This window comes from Vespula vulgaris, chromosome 11 (genome assembly GCF_905475345.1).
Source record: "Vespula vulgaris chromosome 11, iyVesVulg1.1, whole genome shotgun sequence".
NCBI lineage: Eukaryota > Metazoa > Arthropoda > Insecta > Hymenoptera > Vespidae > Vespula > Vespula vulgaris.
Window position 1 is genome coordinate 648,415 of NC_066596.1, and position 19,390 is coordinate 667,804.

Here is a 19,390-nt window from a genome sequence, read left to right on the forward strand (position 1 = left end):
TACTTATAAAAAATCGAATTTGTCGATATCATTCAAAAATCATTTTATTTTTTATAAAAAGGAGATTGAAACTTTTATTAAATCTCATTTAAATAAAATCGTTATAATCTATTCGATTTTAAAATAATATCTACATTTGAGTGTAGTAAGTAAAAATTAACAGAATGGAAAAAAAATAAGAGAAAAAATAAGTAAAAACGTTTTACTGAGAATTGCGAAAATATAGGAATCCACTTTACGAGTAACCGATATACTCGTAAGCGCATATACACACCTTTTATCATTCGCAATATAGAACATCCTCGACGAACTATGTCGATATCCGCTTTACGCATATTATGAAGTATTTGTGCTAGATCTACCAAACTGCGATAAGTGTGCTGAGAGATATCCGATATCTCGTGATATAAAATTACACGCGCGTATGTATTATGGATTCTATGCAATCTAATCAAACGGATATTTGTGTTCTATAAAATATTGTTTTTTGTTTTTTTTATTTCTAATGTAATGTAAGTAGAATGTTATGTACCACTTAATATAAATATAAAGAAGAAGAAAAAGAAGAAGTCGATTGATTAAATTTATGTTTGCACGACTTATTTTCGTGATAAATGTAAGATAAACTTGTTCTTTAAATAAATGTTTTCGTTTATACAAAAAAAAGTAGGGAGAAAAATATACATATAAAAAAAAAATAAAAAAAATAAGAGAATAATAGAGATAAAAAAGAAAATAAAGATAGCAGCCTTGAAAATGTTCAAACGTACGGGTTATCCTATATAAACGCTATCACCGTTGTTAGTTTTTACCAATTAGTTGAAACGTTTGAAAATATATATAACGTTATATAAATGCTATTACCGGTTAGTTTTTACTAATTAATTGAAACATTTGAAAATATATATAACGTTATATAAACGCTATTACCGTTGTTAGTTTTTACCAATTAGTTGAAACGATTGAAGATATATATAATGCTATATAAACGCTATCACTATTGTTAGTTTTTACTAATTAGTTGAAACGTTTGAAGATGGTGATTAAAATGACACTTCACAATTCGAGATAACTGGAAAGATAAAAAGATCCCAGAAACTAGAAGATACTCCTATCTTGGAAAAATAAGAGACAAGAAACAATATGATATATTCAACGTAAGAGTAAATTCGTATGTAAAGTATACGATATATTCTACGTAAAAGTGTTACGATTGTTGTCGAGCATGTTCGAAACCATTTGTATAATAAAAAAAAAGAAAAGAAAATAAATAAAGGTTTAACAAATTAATTGTTCGTTTTATGACCTGAAATACACACAATTGTTTACAACGAGCGAAGATGAGTCAATTTAAATTCATTCTTATTAAGCATCAATTAATGTTGTACGATGACACTTGTAGAATGAACTATAATGTCGATTGGAACTTTGAAAGAGGGCATACTTTGTATATACAAAAAATGTTTGTTCTTTTAATTATTTTTTCTAAATAATTTTGTTATTTAAATCGTAGAGAGAGAGAGAGAGAGAAATGGAGATAGAGACAGAGAGAAAAGGGGAAGAGAGAGAAAGAAAGAGGAAGAGTGAGAGAGAAACACAGACAGACAGAGGGGGTAGAGGGAGGGAGAGAGAGAGAAAGAGAGATAATAAATGTTCTCTTGCTCTTCCGTGAACAATATACTTAATAAAAAAATACTTTTTTAAGCCCAAAAACTGATACTATTCCAGCTAATCGCTGCTTACGCGATTTATCATTTGTCTATAAATTAGAGCTCTTCCTATGAAACAAGCTATTATACATCTCTAATTCTAAACAACAGCAAGATAACATAAGCTATATAATATTCTTAATAGCTTTAAGAGAAGAATAAAATATGGACGTTTACGTTTAATTCTATTTTAATTATCAAATGATATAACCGAAGGTAATATCAATAAGATTACTCGTGTAATATTTTATATATGCCTCTATTTATCAAAGTATTAAGCGCCAAAATATTATTATGTTGTTTGAAACGAATTATTTATAGAAAACTCGTAAACAAGCATTATAATTTGGTATAGCGTTTTGTAAAATATCCCATGAAAAATTCACCTTCTATTGATAATGGTCGCGTCAATGGCCGTCGTTTATTACGTCATCAAGATGACGCAACACAGTTTTGCCTAGCGATGAGACTCTGCAATGGAAATGTTTTTGTCAACATATTGAACGCAATTGACGTTAGTTCATCATACCCTCGGACTTTCCTTTATGCCGTCGTAAATATTGTATCACGCGAAAAACATATAAGTATCGCTTGTCCTCGTTACTTCCGCTTACGAAGAAATCATCTTTTGCTCTTCTTACAACTCCGTTATATAATGCAGACGTTTTATAGTTTCTTAAATTTATAATCGTCGTAAATACTTTCTAAAAGCCACTGATATTTATAATATTTATTTTTCCTTCATCTTTATTCATATACTTAAGAGAAATTTTATCGAATAAAAGAATTCGCGTTGACAGTTTAAAATTAAAGAATTTATTCGTTTTTACATAAAAATAAAATAATCTGCATCTTTAATCTAGTCTATATATGTATCACAAGTAACGTCATATCATTGCTGAAAAGAATATATATGTATCCGCATGTGTACACATACATATGACACATATGTATAACGATCCCAAAATAATACGCACGTGAAAATACGTTCGAGCATCTATATAATATACTATAATAATGACGTTATGTTTACGTTAATACAAATTCATTGTACTTTTATTATTTTCTTTTTACTATGTTTTTTGAGAAAAGATTCATTTAAGCCTTCATTTTTGCGCTTTTGCTTTCATCAGCAGAATTTTCCTTACTTTGTTGTTTGATACGGTAATCTGATAAAGCAGCCTTAATCGCATCTTCTGCAAGCACTACAAAATGTACAATTGTATAATTAACTCGTATCATTTTGTAGAGTACTTGTATTATTTTCTAATAGAATATTTTCGTTCTTTGCAGTATTCATTTTAAAATTCTATAAGAGAACGTATTTACTTACTCGAACAGTGCAGCTTGACCGGTGGTAGGCAAAGTTCCTTCGCTATGTCAGTATTCTTTAATTTCAAAGCTTCGTCGACCTACAAAAGAATATTTAGTATAATTATTTATATAATATTTTCTAATTACAGAAAGTAATAGAAATTCAGACAACGTACAGTCTTTCCTTTCACCCATTCTGTAGCCAAAGAACTAGAAGCGATAGCTGAACCGCATCCAAAGGTCTTAAATTTAGCATCAACGATCTTTCCATTTTCATCTACTTTAATTTGTAATTTCATAACGTCACCGCAAGCTGGAGCACCTACAAGACCTGTGCCTACTCGAGTATCATTCTTGTCTAATGAACCTACATTTCTAGGATTCTCATAATGATCTAGCACCTGCGTACAATCGAGTAAAACATTTATGAGTAACAATTCTTATTTTAATATTAATAGTAAATATAAACATATAACAATATCGTTAAAATTAAAGACATATTTTATTAAATAAATATCTATCATATTAAATATACATGATATATGCTTACTGTACATGTGTAGGTTATATATACATACATACATATATATATATATGTATATGTATATACACATTTGACCTTGAACTTTTGTTTTGATTTATACAATATATAGATTTAGGAAATTCGTCGCAATAAACACTAATGAAACGATTAATAGAATAACGTGTATTTTTAAAGTCACCTCAGCTTGCAAATTTCATGAAAATTATATATAAATGAATAATATACGTGCATGTGCATATACATACAGATTTATCATTCAAGTATATGACTCAACTATATAACTTAAAACAGTATGATGCACTACGATAGGTACAATTACAGAAATATTTACATTCGGATGATAAAATACAGCTGGGACGCTATGAGAAAGAGTTTTCGAAGCCCCGTTAAGGGCTTTGGGTAGAGATCTTAACAACGACATCATATCACTTTATTATCGATGAGTAATTTTTACACAAACGTCAACGCGAAAGACCGTTTCAATTGCTTCCTATTGCGCAATTGAATGAAATCCCGGTATGTTTGATATTATAACTGTAATAGATTAGAAAATATGTTGAATTATGATCTTAGCGACGCCTGGCGATAGAAAGTTTGAAACTATGAATGCGGTAAATTTGAAAAGTGAATACTCTCGATTCATGCATAGGAAAAAATTGTTGTTTAAAGACAACAAATATTGATTAGATTTCTCTATCAAATTGTAACTTTAAAATACTCAAGTATAGTGAAATAAGTAATTAATATTAAATAAATAAATGACATTAAATATATTTCATTAAATAATATAAAAATGAATGAAAATATCGAGATGTAATGACACAAATTCAACATACTGCATTTGAGTTTTTATATAAGTCGAAATAACCTACTAAAAGTATATAATTTTAAACATATATAATTTTAAACAGTGCATGAGGATTAACACGAATCATTAAAATGATTTGTAATATATCAATGATTGTATCTATACATTTAAGAAATCTTTTTCTAAAGCTATGAAACCTGAAAATCATATTAAAGAAAATGACGATAAGATAGACATAAACAATGTAGAAGATAAATGTAAGTTCCACGAGTGCAAGATTTATACAGGATGGCAACATGAGTGGATTTCGCCTAAACGATTAAACCGTATTCATCCGATTAAAATACGTGAGGTGGTACGTGGTCCGTTTTATTCACCGAAATTATTAAAGATATCACCCTTGGTTAGTATTTCCTCTTGTGAGGGTAGCTGCAATACGACGAGATATAGGAAAACTTACGGAGGTATTCCAGATCCTTGGAAGGAATGTTTAGCGATAAGAGGATATTGCAGTAAAGAAAAATATGATCAGATATTAAAAAGTTCTTGCGTATCGCGTTGCATGAGATTTTGGATAACAGAAACAGTTTGGAAAAAAATGGGTTTACCTTTCATACAAGGAATCCCAGATCCAAATAAGGATTCTTCTGATATCCAAATATCAAAGAGTCCATCGAAACAAGAAAAAGATCTCAAGTCTGAAGATTCTAAACCTTTATTAAATTCCTTGGAAAAAACTGTCGTGGAAAAGAATTCCATTCCCTCTAATGCAATACCACCTTCGAATTTGATTGATACGAGTGAACAAGAAACTACAGAAAATGAAAAATTGAAACAGCCCGAAGAGCATGATGAAGAAGTCCCTGATACGGAAAATCATAAAAATCATTCTAAGAAGAATTCATTAGTGAAAAAATTAGACGGCAATAACTACGTGAATTCCAAATACGAATTAATATCTTGCAAATACAACAATATTAGTAAACCCAAGGAGACAAAGTTTATTCAAGTACATTATCCCTCGTCCTTGAACGTCGGCACGCAAACTTCCCTAGAGAGATTACATCGGGTAGCGTGTCAACATTCTTCTTTTCAGACGTTTTTGAAAATTGCCAGAAAAGCTATATTGCCACGGAAAATGTACAAAAACCTTAAAGAAAAATGGGCTCGTAAAAGATGTCGACCTGTGTTACAACATCAAAGTCGATATTTTCCGAGTCGCGTGGCATCCTGTCATTGTATGCAAGTTACGAAGAAAGATCTTCCAAACAAAATCACGAGAAAACCGTCTGATAAATCGACAAGCGATCATATCGGTAACAATTACTGTTCGCATTGCAAAACGTATATTTTAAAATCGAAGACATCCGATTACCGTTCTTGCGGATTGATACGTGATCGTAATGGGAAAAAAACGCGAGAAGATACAAGTCTTACGTCGTACAAATGTTTTCGAGAAAAAATTCAAAAGCCTCTACGAGAAAATGTTACGACCCAAACGGAATTGATGACGCAAAGAATGAATGGAAACGATTTGAGACTAATATGTTCTCGTTGCAATTATCCTTATTTCAAAGCAGAAATGGGAAATGCAATGGACACACCGACGGATCGTATGATCGAACATAGAATTTTTAAGTGCGTTAGTAACACGTACGATGATGCGAATCATCATTTTCAAGGTAAATTCGAGGATGAAAATAAATCAAAGGTACCAGTCTTGAGATTGATTTCGAAACAGGACGGCTCGAATTTCAATGATTTGATGAAATACGAACACGTCAAAGATATAAAGAAAAATGATCAAAAGAAAATAAGAGAGAATAACAAAGAAACGAATTCTAGGACGGAGAGAAATCGAAAAACTTATGACCAAAACGATCATACCAAAGAGAAAAATTTAAACTTTTCCACGGGAACTCAAGAACCTATGATATTGGATAATGATGTTAATGCAAATATTTCTGAACGATCAAAAAATGCTAATTGTACGAAAGCTACGTCAGTAAGGTCAAGTAACTGTTTAGATCGTCTTAACGAAACTTTAACGACGCCGAATAAAAATAAAATTAGCAGTATAAATAAATTTCAAATCACTTCCGCGGATCAAAATTTCTATGATAAATTCCCAGTTTTGACCGGAGATCACGAGAAAAATACGTATTCAAAGATGAATAGTAGAAAAATAAAAGATAAACAGGAAGAGATATTGAGCCACCGGAAAGACGGCGATGTCATTTCTTCTACAATTAAACATGGACCTAACAGGAGTAAAAAATCTAATAATTTAATCGATTATACGAAATCACCCAAGGAACGATCTAGGACTGAATCAAAGACAAAATCTAAGCCTAAACCTAAATCAAGTTCTAAGCTTAAAATTAAATCTAAAGTAAAATCTGTCCATAATAAATCTAACCTCAATATGAATAAGAAATATAACGATAAATCTAATAAATCAAAATCTATATCTAAATTCAAATCTGGATCTAAGCCTGTATCGAAATCTAGATCGAAGTCCACGTCGAAATCCAGATTTAAATCCGAACCCGATTCTACATCTAAAAACATACAAGCGGGATCCAAAGTATGTTCGTTCAAAAATTTGAAAAATTCAAATGATATTCGAGAACGTGAAGATCTACATGAGAACAAACGTAATTGCATGACTGAAAGATCGTACAATCGTTACCGAGAAGAGTCTACGAGATATAAAGACTGCAATCCGATTTCTAATACTTCGATTGAACGAAATGAATTTACAAAATCATCGCCCTTACGTGACAAATCTCAAGTGATATGTCAAAAAGAAGTATTCACGGAGTGTGATTCGTGCGTTGAAAACGATAATAATCTCATCGATGATATGATATCATATTCGCCAATGAACGACGTCAATGTGAAAAAAAAGATAAATGAAAATGTAGACAATAAAAGCACCAGTATGACCGGATTTAATTTTGATCCTGGTCCATGCATAAAGAGAGAAACTTATAATAAGATAATCGATTCGAGTGGCTCGATATATTCATCGATGCAAAATTTGTACCGAAATAATGAAAATAGTAATCGAACATATTCTTCCAAGAAAAATTGTTGGCTTAGTAAAAGCGATAATTGTATGAATTCGAATAACAAACAGGAGGAACGAAAGAACGATACTCTGCATAGAAAAGGAAACGATTGTTATTTAAAATTTTGTAATTCTCGATATTTCAGTAGCATTCAGTCAATGAGCGATGATGATTCGAGCAAAGCGATATATAAAGAAAATTCAATTAAAAAATGAAACAAAAGATCGATAAATCTTTTATCGTCATTGAGAATTTAATCTAACTTAACTGTAACTTCGACATTATTATTAGTACGAGCTGACTCTTCTACTTGAAAAAGAAAAGTAAAATAATTACGTAAAAACATAAACATGTATCGTAGAAAAATACTTTTGTAAATTTTCTGATATAAATTTACATGCAAATAATAAATTGTACATTTTTATATAATCGTATTGTTAACGTTTATTTGATAACGTGAACACATTGTAATGAAAATTTCGTATGAATACCAACATCGTGTAAGAAAAATTTATTTTTGTATACAACGTGTCTTCCGTATATTTTTTTATTGAAATTAAAAAGCTTCATAAAATGGATGATCGCTCATAAAAACAAAAAGAAATAAAAGAATACAAAAATTAAAATCCTTCTCTCATCGTAAATAGAATTTTTTCATATTTTCTTATTGTTATTTAATTCGGATAAACACGAACAAGTATCCTAACCACTCAACATGCTTGGAATTTTAAAGGAGGGCGCCACTGTGCAATGAGAAAATATAAAAATCAAAAATATATGTTTCAAAAGATTATTTTACGTAGTAATAAATAAAAATATTGCACATTTATATCCGAAATATATTTCAATATTTATATAAACGCGATTAAAATTTTATAAAGAAAATTTTCTTACGAATAATCATCTGATAAAAATAATTGATCTAAGGTCGTTAAACAAGAAACGAATCTTGTATATCAGATACGTTCGATTATAATAGCAATTTTAACAAGAAGAAGAATTAAATTTTTTTGAAGTTGTTGACACGTAAAATACGGTATGGCCATCTATGAATACATGTGTGTTAGTCAGAATGTGTTAGTATGTTTTCCATGTGATTGTTCGTGTTATCGCTAAATGATTTAAAGCACCTATTTCCCTTATCTCGTGAGATTTTTATAATTTCCGTTCATTCAGAATCGAACGTGTTCCTATTAATTGCAATTTGGAAAGTGAGATTACATATTATTTTATCATTAATAAAAATTAAATGTGTTATAAATGATTCAGCAATTTAACAATTGTGTTTATTGTGTGTGTTCTTTGTAATAATAATTAAAATTTTATATTTAATATTTGCTTGAGTGAACACTGCTTTCATCATCATGTAGGATCAGTCTTGTGACTGTAATATTTTCAGTGTACATATTTTTTACATAGTATATTAAATTAATTAAAAATTCATTTATTATATTCGTACAGAAATATCTTTATCTTTATAAGATTTTATATAAAATGTTTTTTTTTGTTGTAATAAAATTATTTTATTGCAAGTGAATAAAAACGATTATGAGATTGATATATCACATGTATATAGAGATATACATAGAGATAAAATTTACAATTCTTTTTGAAAGTAAAGACAAGGAATAATAATAAAGAGAATATTATGTCATATCTAATAGAATATAATAATATTTTTATTTTATTTAATCAAATTTGTTTTTAAAAAAATATAACAGAAAGAAATAATTTTGTTAGCAGTTGTAAAGATTAGCAAGGAAGAAGGAAATAAACTTTGGAATGGTTAAATCAAATAGTGCCAAAGTCAATGTGTTATACAAAGTGTGCATACTAAAAATAGAAAATGCCAGGCACATTGACATATCCAATTTATGCAGATGTTGAACCATCAGTGCCAAGACGTCGTGCTTATACATGGAATTCTCAACATCGATCAACATCTCGTGTAACAGATTTGACATCACGTGCTGGACGATTATCTTTAACAGATAATGTGGTAAGAAATAATTTCTATTCTCATACTTATTATTTCTAAAATCTTCGATTCATATTTTGATTGATCATGTTAAAGCTTTATATTCTTGTTATTGTAAAAAACTACTTCTAATAAACTTAGATCTCTAGTTTGTATATATTAATTTTGATTAGAACCAAGGCAAATGATGTTTTTATTTAAAAAGTTTATATTATCATATGATAAGATCACCGAATCATTAATAATAGAGCAACTATCCCATTTACAAAATGCCTACTTCTATAGATACAAATTCGAGTATAATTCAATGTCATTCTTCAAAGCTTAGATCATTTATAGTTAGATTCGACGTAATTATAAATTGATATGAAAGCATTATCAAGTGTAATATTGTATATTACGTAGAACCAACACGTTTATGTAATCAGTTGATGTTTCACTGATATCGAGAAAACTCGTTGAGAACAATTAAGAAAAATAATCGTGACATGTAACTTCGCAGGCGCGATGGAAGCCATTGTCAGATGCAGCTTTTAAAAATTCCCGCAAAGCGTACCAAACTTTTCGCTTCTTTTTTTTTTTTTTATTAGTCATCGTTGAATCATCATAATTTTATGATAAAACGGATCGGTTCGAGACGTGTAGTATAATTGGAGATAAGTGAACATAAATCTTTTGTGGAAAAAGTGATAAATTAAATTTCACTACAATTTTTAAATATTTAAAGAGGAAAGTGGCCATCTTTAAATCCGAATATGTCATATCCGCCTAGCTGGTAGTGAAATAAGCGACGGAGAGGGGTTAAGACAAAATAGGTTTCTTAATGGCATATAAGAAACTGAGATACTCGTAAATTTGTTAGACTAATCGTCGACCATTACAAAGAAATAGAATAAACGTTAACGTTAATGGCAGAGGAAAATGTATATGGATATAAACCAACAGCCGGGATCGATGGAGATTCCGTACGTAAATTTTTTGACAGTTTGACAAGTACAGGTTGGATTTCAATTGATAAAGCGATAGTGAAACCGTTAATGTCAGGATATTTCATAATTTAAGATATAGAAATAAATATTTAGTTATATAGATGTTTTCTTGTATAAATTAAAAGAAAAGGATGAGGTACAATTTTATAAAAAATGTTGATCCTCAGTTTTTGCAAGTAGTTCTACATCAGCAATATTCTGCTAATGTTGTCAATGTTAATATAATTTCTTCGTTCATTTATTAATTTAAACGGATGGATCTAAAATCTGTTTATGTCGTACTTTTAAAGAAATTTTAATAACAATGTATTTTGTCTAACACTCCGAACTAAATTAATGATAATATCTTATTTATAAAGGCTATATTGAAATTATAGTTCGTCATACATCTTGTACTTGTTCGTTTATTTTATTGATGGTTTTTTAAATGTCTATTGACATTTTATTTCTGTATTACTTGCTTAAATGTTAATATTAAAATATATATCGTCTGTAAGTATAACTATACGCGTATAAAAATAAAGTTTATTAATTTAATTGGATATAATATTATATTTAGAGAGATGAGGGTACGCGCAAGTTGAGGTTAAAGGTGATTGCGGGACATCACCTTGCAAAAAAGGATATCTTTGGTGCAAGCGATCCTTATGTCCGCGTAGACTTAAATACTATAAATGGAGATCAGACTGTGGATTCTGCACTTACAAAAACTAAAAAGAAGACTTTAAATCCTATTTGGGAAGAAGAATTTATATTTAGAGTAAGTAATTTATGTACAAATTTTCATGATGTATATGTGTTAATATATTAAAGTTTTATTAAGTAATATTCTCTTTATCCAGGTTAAGCCTGTTGATCATAAGCTAGTATTACAAGTTTTCGATGAAAATAGATTGACAAGGGATGATTTTCTTGGGATGGTAGAATTAACACTACTTAATTTACCTAAGGAACAAGAGGGTCGTACAATTCCTGCTAGAATCTATATTCTTCGACCTCGTAGGTAGGGAAATTTCAAAATGTTAATGTAAACTTATATGTTCCCTTATTTCAAAAAATTATTAATTGTATCTTGTTATTAATTGTTAATCTTTTCCACCTAGTTAATTCTAAAATGCATCATTGTTCATTATGTAAAATAAATCAACATATTTCATTTATACAAATGACACAGTACAAATGTTTCACTTGCAAATGTAAAATGAGTAACTTATAAGGATATGGTGTAGTAATCATTCCAGTCAGCGATCGAGAGTTAAAGGAACATTGGAGATATATCATGCATATATTTCTGACTCAACAACTACAGAAAATGAAGATGGAGATGCATCTGATTCAGGAGGATGGGAGCTAGTACAGCCAGAAAATAATAGTCCTGTAGAACAAGCTTCAGAAGTATGTACATAAGTACGAATGCATCTACAAAAAAAACATAAAATATTTGTTCTTACAGATCCATATGGTTAATGGACCATTACCTCCAGGATGGGAAGAAAGACAAGATGCTAATGGAAGAACATACTATGTCAATCATATTGCTCGGTTTACACAATGGGAGCGACCAACAGATACGTATGTAATTTGTATAAAATTTGAATAATTATCTAAATATTAATCGAAATATCTTCTTGGTTTTACAGAAATACATCATCTACTGGTAACATAACAGAACAACGTAATTTGGATACAGCAGCAACAGAATTTCAACGACGTTTCCACATTAGTGCAGATGAAGAGAATAGACACCGAAGTTCAGTTATCAACCAGGTAATTTGTTCACTATTATTATGACTAAAGAAATAAACTCCATGATCAACATATAGAGAGTGCATACATAATACAGACATAATTTCATATTCTGATTCTAACATAGTTTTTTGTATCTCTCTTTTTCTCTACTTATTTTATAATGAATATAGTACTCTCTACTTTTAAATCTCCATACTGAGAATATGTCTGTTTAATTTTGTTGTAATACTAATATTTTTTATATAATAAATGTGTGCAAAGTTATAAAGAACACATTAGTTATATCAGGATAAAATGAAAAATAGTGGTAATATGCTTAGGAAATAAAAATTCATTAATAGATGATAAAATTTAATCTTCATACAATTTTTCTAAGTTCATTAATACATATATATGATTTTTTCAAAGATAAAACATACTTTGTATAGTAAAATGAAGAAATAATTTGTGGCTTCATATAATAGAAATATGCATGGATCTTTTGAAGATGAGTAGATAAAATACATCTAATATTTAAATAACAATTCAATTTCTCAAAATTTTTTTGTATAAAGTGTTGTTTTTATAGTGGATTGTTAGATATTTTATAGATAAAACAACCAGAGCTTTGTACATATGTATCCAATAATTTGATGCTACGATAACATTCTAACAATACAGACAGATTAGCATGCAGTATGTAGCAATTTGTGCATGTGTGTGTAAGGATGGTGAAGTTCTACGCGAAGAAGATGAAGATTCAGAAGCAAGAGATAGTGAGGGTAGGATTCATAGGGAAGGGGGTATTGGGGATACTTCCTCAGAGTCTGGACATTCTGTTGATCTACGTGGCTACCAAAGTGAATGTGAAGATCAGGTATTCATACAAGCAAACTATTCGTGTCTAATGCTTTTATCATGACATAATTATATATAAAAATTAATTTACAAAAATATACAATTGTGTATTACGTATATGTATGCATTTCAACGCGTGCATGTATGTGTGTATGTTTACATATATAACTCATATGGAGATAAAGTGACAATAATACAAAAGTTTAATAATATGTGTTTATTATTAACCAGAAGAAACATTGGAGAGTACTGAATTTCAGCAGATTGTTTTGCTTATTATTGTATGTACTTTCATTATTGTTGATTTTTTTAGTAATATTTTTTGCATGACTATTCAATTATTCTTTTTTTTTTTTTCAGTTTATCTTTCTAACAAGTTTCATATTTATTTACATCAGAATATACATAAGAAAAAAATATTTTGTATCTTTCATTGCAGCTTTAATATATGTATGTAACTTTTTATGAATAGGTGTCTTTAACACTGGCAATATCAGTTTGACAAACGTATTTGTTGTATTCATATAGGTTTAGATATAAATGATTATAATTTATTAAGAAGTATAATACGATTTGTTTACAGAGTGATAGTGTTGATAGTCCAGCTGGTTCGAGACGATCATCAGAGCAGGTAATATTATATCAGCTTAGTATAGAACTTATATCTATAACAACGATGTTTAAAATATAGATCGACAGTCCAAAACCTACACTTCCTGTATGTGAGGAAGGTTTGCCACCTGGTTGGGGTATGCAAATAGCTCCCAATGGTCGTGTATTTTTTATTGATCACAACGAAAGAGCAACAACATGGATTGATCCAAGAACAGGCAGACCAAGTTCTATACCTAATCACATTGCACCGTCAACTACGCCAAGAAGCGATTTAGATCAACTTGGACCTCTTCCAGAAGGCTGGGAAGAAAGAGTACATACAGATGGACGAATATTTTTCATAGATCACAGTACGTTTTTACATCTTCAAGAAAAAAATATATTATATTAATCGTAATCTTCTCTTTTATAGACACTAGGACAACTCAATGGGAAGATCCGCGTATGTCCAATCCACAAATCGCTGGTCCAGTAAGTTTTAGAGACACAGTAATACATCGCAGTAACATATTTGTATAACTTGTTAAATTTATTTTGTATAGGCCGTACCGTACTCCAGAGATTACAAACGTAAATATGAATATTTGAAGTCGCAGTTGAGAAAACCGGTAAGTTCAAATAAAGAATATTTAAATACGGTATGTCAATTAACAAAAATTTTCATTTCAGAACAATGTTCCTAATAAATTTGAAATAAAAGTTGGAAGGAACAACATATTGGAAGACTCATATCGTATCATAAGTTCTGTGAATAGAGTGGAGATTTTAAAAACAAAACTATGGGTAGAATTTGAAGGAGAAGTAGGTTTAGATTATGGAGGTCTCGCAAGAGAATGGTTTTTCCTTTTATCTAAAGAAATGTTCAATCCATATTATGGCCTTTTCGAATATTCGGCTACGTGAGTAGTTTTAAAATCGAACGTTTATTTATTTGTCCTTATAATAACGTTATTTTGTTATTTCATTTATGGTATGATGTAACAGAGACAACTATACTCTTCAAATTAATCCATTCTCCGGAGTATGCAACGAGGAACATTTGAATTACTTTAAATTTATTGGACGTATAGCTGGTATGGCAGTATATCATGGCAAACTTTTGGATGGTTAGTATATGTTTGTATTATTTATTTATACATACATATATATATATATATATTTCTTCATACATTGTACTGTCATTCTTCTTAGCATTCTTTATTCGACCATTTTATAAAATGATGTTGGGAAAGCCTATTGACTTGAAAGATATGGAAAGTGTCGATTCTGAGTACTATAATTCGTTGTTATGGATCAAAGAGAACGATCCAAGTGAATTGGAACTTACATTTTCCGTTGACGAAGAAAGCTTTGGGCATACTTCACAGAGAGAGCTTAAGCCAGATGGTGCTAATATATCATTAACGGACGAAAACAAAGATGAGTATATAAGTTTAGTTATTCAATGGAGATTTGTATCACGCGTGCAAGAACAAATGAACGCATTCTTAGAAGGATTTAATGCATTAATACCACCAACGCTAGTGAAAATATTCGACGAACATGAATTGGAATTACTGATGTGTGGTATCCAACATATTGATGTAAAAGACTGGAAGCAAAATACATTATACAAAGGAGATTATCATGCAAATCATATTGTAGTTCAATGGTTTTGGAGAGTCGTTCTTTCGTTTACCAATGAAATGAGATCGAGACTTTTACAATTTGTGACTGGTACTTCGCGGGTTCCAATGAACGGTTTCAAAGAACTTTATGGAAGCAATGGACCACAATTATTTACGATTGAAAAGTGGGGTACACCGGATAATTATCCAAGAGCACATACTTGGTAAGTACATAATTTCTATGTGTATTGTTCAATTCAATGAATGAATTGAAATTTCGAAATTTCAAAAAAAGAAAAAAAAAGAAAGGTTTCGTATACTTTATAAATAATATTGAAGTTGAAAAGAATTTTAGTTATGACAAATAAAAACTTCTAAGGTTAACTGATCGCACAGAATTAATGAAACGTCTGAAGATTTATAAAGATAACTATAGCCAAATTGTATTTTTGCAGTTTTAACCGTATTGACCTTCCACCTTACGAAAGTTATCAACAGCTCAGGGATAAGTTAATAAAAGCTATTGAAGGTTCTCAAGGTTTTGCTGGAGTCGATTAGCACGAAATACCCCTATTCATGCTGATTCTGTAATATAATATACATATGTATATATATATAACACGCATAAGTACACAGCGATGTATATCGACTTGACATTATTGACTATTTAACACGATTAATATTTTCCTGCACTATGAAATTTTAGTTGTGTCTTGAATAAGACAACGAGATACAGTATAAAGTATATACATTGCTTAGCTTTTACGAACGACATGGACAAAATTTGAAACATATTATTTTCTATAAAGTATATTTTCCCATTGGCGAAATTTTGCATGATTTGAAATGCATATGACGTGTAATAACTAATGACCGTGTTTGTTCGTTCAGTAATAGAGAAAGTTTTAGTCTTTATCAATACAAGTATTTCAACAAGTTTATTTTAAGATAAATACGGCCCGGCTACTATACGATGGAAAATAATAGTGTGATATTAATTTTGTAAATAAATTTATAATAAGATAATTAATGTATTAGGTAAGCTGTCAATCGCTAAATTATGTGAGCATTTAAAAAGGAGGGAAACATTAGAAAAGCCAGTCCAACTTTTAGTAGATTGATTTCGTTGAGAATCGTTAATTTTCTTTTTAATTCGTTAAATTAACAGTAACATTATTCGGTCATGAGTAGTATATAGTCATATTCTTATAAAGTGAAGCTATATACAATTAATAAATGTGAAAAGTTCAAATACGAATGTACAGAAAAAAGCAGGAAGGCTAGAATAATTTTTATTAAAGATGCAATTAGAAAGAAATTTAGACAAAATCGTATAATTAAAAAATGACGAAGATTTAAAAGTTATATTGAGTTGTGATTTTAGTAATACATGTCATTTTGCAATTTTATGTTTTATAGAAGATGACATATAGATAATTTGACCTTATATTTCAAATGTATAACACGTACTACTTAAAACACATAGCACGTTAAAATATTACGTAGCACATAATTATAATATTAATATTTTGCTTTGTATCTCGTTCTTTTTAATAATGTTAGCAGTAAACACAATTAATGTTTACTCGATTAGTTGATTGTACATAATTTATAGTATAATTAAGGTACAAGATATATGGCAAAACTACATTAAAACTTTTAACTGTTTGTAAACGTCGACAATATTCTAAAGGAACAGACAATTGATTTTATCAAAAATGAAATGAATATATAATATTATCGCCGATGCACTAGAATCAGCAATAATGGCAAGTTAAGCGTTGTGGATAAATGCCTACTCTGTATTATAATACGTATCCATAGAGTATAATAAGTATCCTAGCAGATATTTAATATACGAAGTTGACTACACATTCCATCCTATTTGTACAGCTTATTTTTTTTAAATGAATACGTCCCGTTTAGATGATAAACATCCTTATGTAACAACGTAACATTTTGTGGCCTTAAATTCTGATTATGATATTTCTTATCGTAGTACATTTCTGGTTATAAACGTTAAATTTGTATTACTGTAAAGAATAAGAATCGTTTAATCTAATTGAATATATCCGTTTGAGATATTATTTTCAACTGCGTCTGGCAAAGAGAGATATCGTGCATTACTGTGAACGTGTGAATTTAAATCGTCATTAATAGATCGTCGATGATTATCATCTTCATAGGTGTTACAATTAAAAAGTAACAATCCTGTAATAAATCATACATAACGTTGAACGTTTGAATTTAATTCTAAATATAAAACAGTATTATTTCTTATATGGATAACAATATCTTGATTTTACGAATCCATTGAGAAAAGAAAAATCACGACGATCACTCCTTAATATTAATTATACTCGATTTATTGTAATCGATCGAGTATGATATTAAAATTATACATTTTTTTTTTATTTATATATATTAACATCTAATAAAATCGTAAATACGAAATGGATCGTTATAAATATTACGACAGTAATGCATGGATATTTCATTGCTGTAAACGTTAAAGATTATTATATTTATGTAAGGTATATCATATAATCGTATTAATGTATATATCGTAGTCTCATATAAGCAGTCTTATTCAGAGTATAGCATTTTTTTAAAGAAATCCCGCAGATAGATGTAAGCTAGAAGTTTTGTTCAGTCCATTCGACTTAAAAGGGCGTTTTCAATGGCTATTTTAGCTGTCACGAGTTTGTTAATGTTTATTTGTTTCTCCTTTTCTTTTTTAGCAAAATTTTTACCGACGAAGCTTTGACCAAAAAAAATATTAAAAAAAAATAAAAAGAAAAAAGAAGAAAAAAAAAACTAAAACAAAAAGGATAATCCAAGCTTTGACGTTTACTTTGTATTAAGAAAAAAAAAAAAATTTTAAAAAAAAGCTAAAAAAAAAAGGAAAAAAAAAGAGGAAGTGAGAAAAATCGTAACTGAAGAAAAATAATCGATAAAATAATTATCATTTATTGTTATTATTATTGTTTGTCTAATCGATATAGCCATATTCAATATGGTCATGTGTATTCTTAAGAAAAAAGGAGACAACTTTTTTCTTAATATAAGGCAGGTTCGATATTTCATACATAATAGATACAACAGACACAACTACACAATTTATTTACATTCTTACGTGCATACGTCGGCTGAAAAGTACGACTTAATCGAAATGACACTTGTATTCCTTTATTATTTCATATGTAAATATAAAGAAAAAGAAAGAAAAAAAAATATATTGAAAGAAATACGACGCTGTAATATATTAATTATTAATTATTATTAAAAACACTTATACGATATCTCTTCACTTTACTTGTAATTAAAGGATTATTAATACTAATGTGCTTGTAAGACCATATGTTACGATGAGGTAGACGATAATTAACACAGAACATTTGGGCATAAATATCAGGAAGAACGAGAGACGAACGAAGAGAGGATTGAACATCTAGACAATGGTGTATAATTAATGAATTAATTAAATAATTAATCGAATTAAGGATTAAGAAAAAAATCTTATGTTCTTATAACGATATTATGGAAGAATCAGACTATATATGCAAATAAATTATATCAAAAAGTTACACGATATCGTTGAGCCTATAATTTATTATTTCTCGGAAAATAAGGGAAGGATGAAAGTTGACAAAAGGATCGTTTGAAATTTGGCGCGATTCGAACGTCGGCTACTACGTCATCGTTTCGACTATCCCATAGTACCAACGGAGGACGCGAGATGTCGGTACGGGCGGGCACATCCGCAGAATCAAAAAAGACAGCTGGGAAGCGTAACATCACACATCGATTCGGTGGCCCTTCGGAGGTTGAAAAACTTTTTCGTAAGCGTGTCGAAGACCGGCGGGAGCCCCGAACGAACGAACGAACGAACGAACGAACGGACGGACGGACGGAACGAAGCGTTTAACGTCTTCGTCAATTAAACGTGTATTATTTATCTTATCCATCGAGAAACGTCGTTGTTGTCGTCGTCCTCTCTCTCTCTCTACTTGCGTTTCGTGTTCGACGACGAGTCCAACGATCGCGGGAGGAACGAAAAGGACGAACGTAATAGGAGAGAGAAAACGAAAAGGACGAAAAGAAAAAAGAAAGAAAGTACAAGATAAAAAGAGTGAGAGAAAAACAGAGAGAGAGAGAGAGAGTGA

General features: G+C 29.8%; 3 protein-coding genes across 9 annotated transcripts; 2 read left to right on the forward strand and 1 right to left on the reverse strand.

The window, feature by feature from the left end:
* Positions 1–2,502: 2,502 nt before the first annotated feature.
* LOC127067823 (iron-sulfur cluster assembly scaffold protein IscU) lies at positions 2,503–4,082 on the reverse strand. Of its 2 annotated transcripts, none has more exons than XM_051003185.1 (4): positions 3,899–4,082; positions 3,200–3,424; positions 3,043–3,121; positions 2,503–2,914 (listed from the first exon to the last, which is right to left on the reverse strand). In XM_051003185.1, the coding sequence occupies exons 1-4, from the start codon at positions 3,989–3,991 to the stop codon at positions 2,808–2,810; spliced, it is 504 nt and encodes a 167-aa protein (XP_050859142.1). In that variant the 5' UTR covers positions 3,992–4,082; the 3' UTR covers positions 2,503–2,807. The 2 variants fall into 2 exon arrangements, with proteins under 2 accessions (XP_050859142.1, XP_050859143.1); XM_051003186.1 differs by lacking the exon at positions 3,899–4,082 and adding an exon at positions 3,574–3,886.
* A 483-nt stretch (positions 4,083–4,565) lies between these two features.
* LOC127067782 (putative leucine-rich repeat-containing protein DDB_G0290503) lies at positions 4,566–7,611 on the forward strand. Its single transcript, XM_051003114.1, has 2 exons — positions 4,566–7,494; positions 7,595–7,611. The coding sequence occupies exons 1-2, from the start codon at positions 4,566–4,568 to the stop codon at positions 7,609–7,611; spliced, it is 2,946 nt and encodes a 981-aa protein (XP_050859071.1).
* Positions 7,612–8,527: 916 nt separating this feature from the next.
* Positions 8,528–18,816, forward strand: LOC127067630 (E3 ubiquitin-protein ligase Nedd-4). 6 transcript variants are annotated; one of them, XM_051002810.1, is made up of 16 exons: positions 8,528–8,660; positions 9,190–9,448; positions 10,976–11,176; positions 11,259–11,419; positions 11,646–11,811; positions 11,870–11,988; positions 12,057–12,183; positions 12,872–13,021; positions 13,586–13,633; positions 13,694–13,967; positions 14,030–14,088; positions 14,160–14,225; positions 14,287–14,516; positions 14,602–14,723; positions 14,809–15,448; positions 15,680–18,816. In XM_051002810.1, the coding sequence occupies exons 2-16, from the start codon at positions 9,296–9,298 to the stop codon at positions 15,780–15,782; spliced, it is 2,619 nt and encodes an 872-aa protein (XP_050858767.1). In that variant the 5' UTR covers positions 8,528–8,660; positions 9,190–9,295; the 3' UTR covers positions 15,783–18,816. The 6 variants fall into 6 exon arrangements, with proteins under 6 accessions (XP_050858767.1, XP_050858766.1, XP_050858770.1 ...); XM_051002809.1 differs by lacking the exon at positions 8,528–8,660 and adding an exon at positions 8,704–8,849; XM_051002808.1 differs by lacking the exon at positions 8,528–8,660 and adding an exon at positions 8,711–8,849 and having other exon boundaries at positions 9,193–9,448.
* The last annotated feature ends 574 nt before the right edge of the window (positions 18,817–19,390 follow it).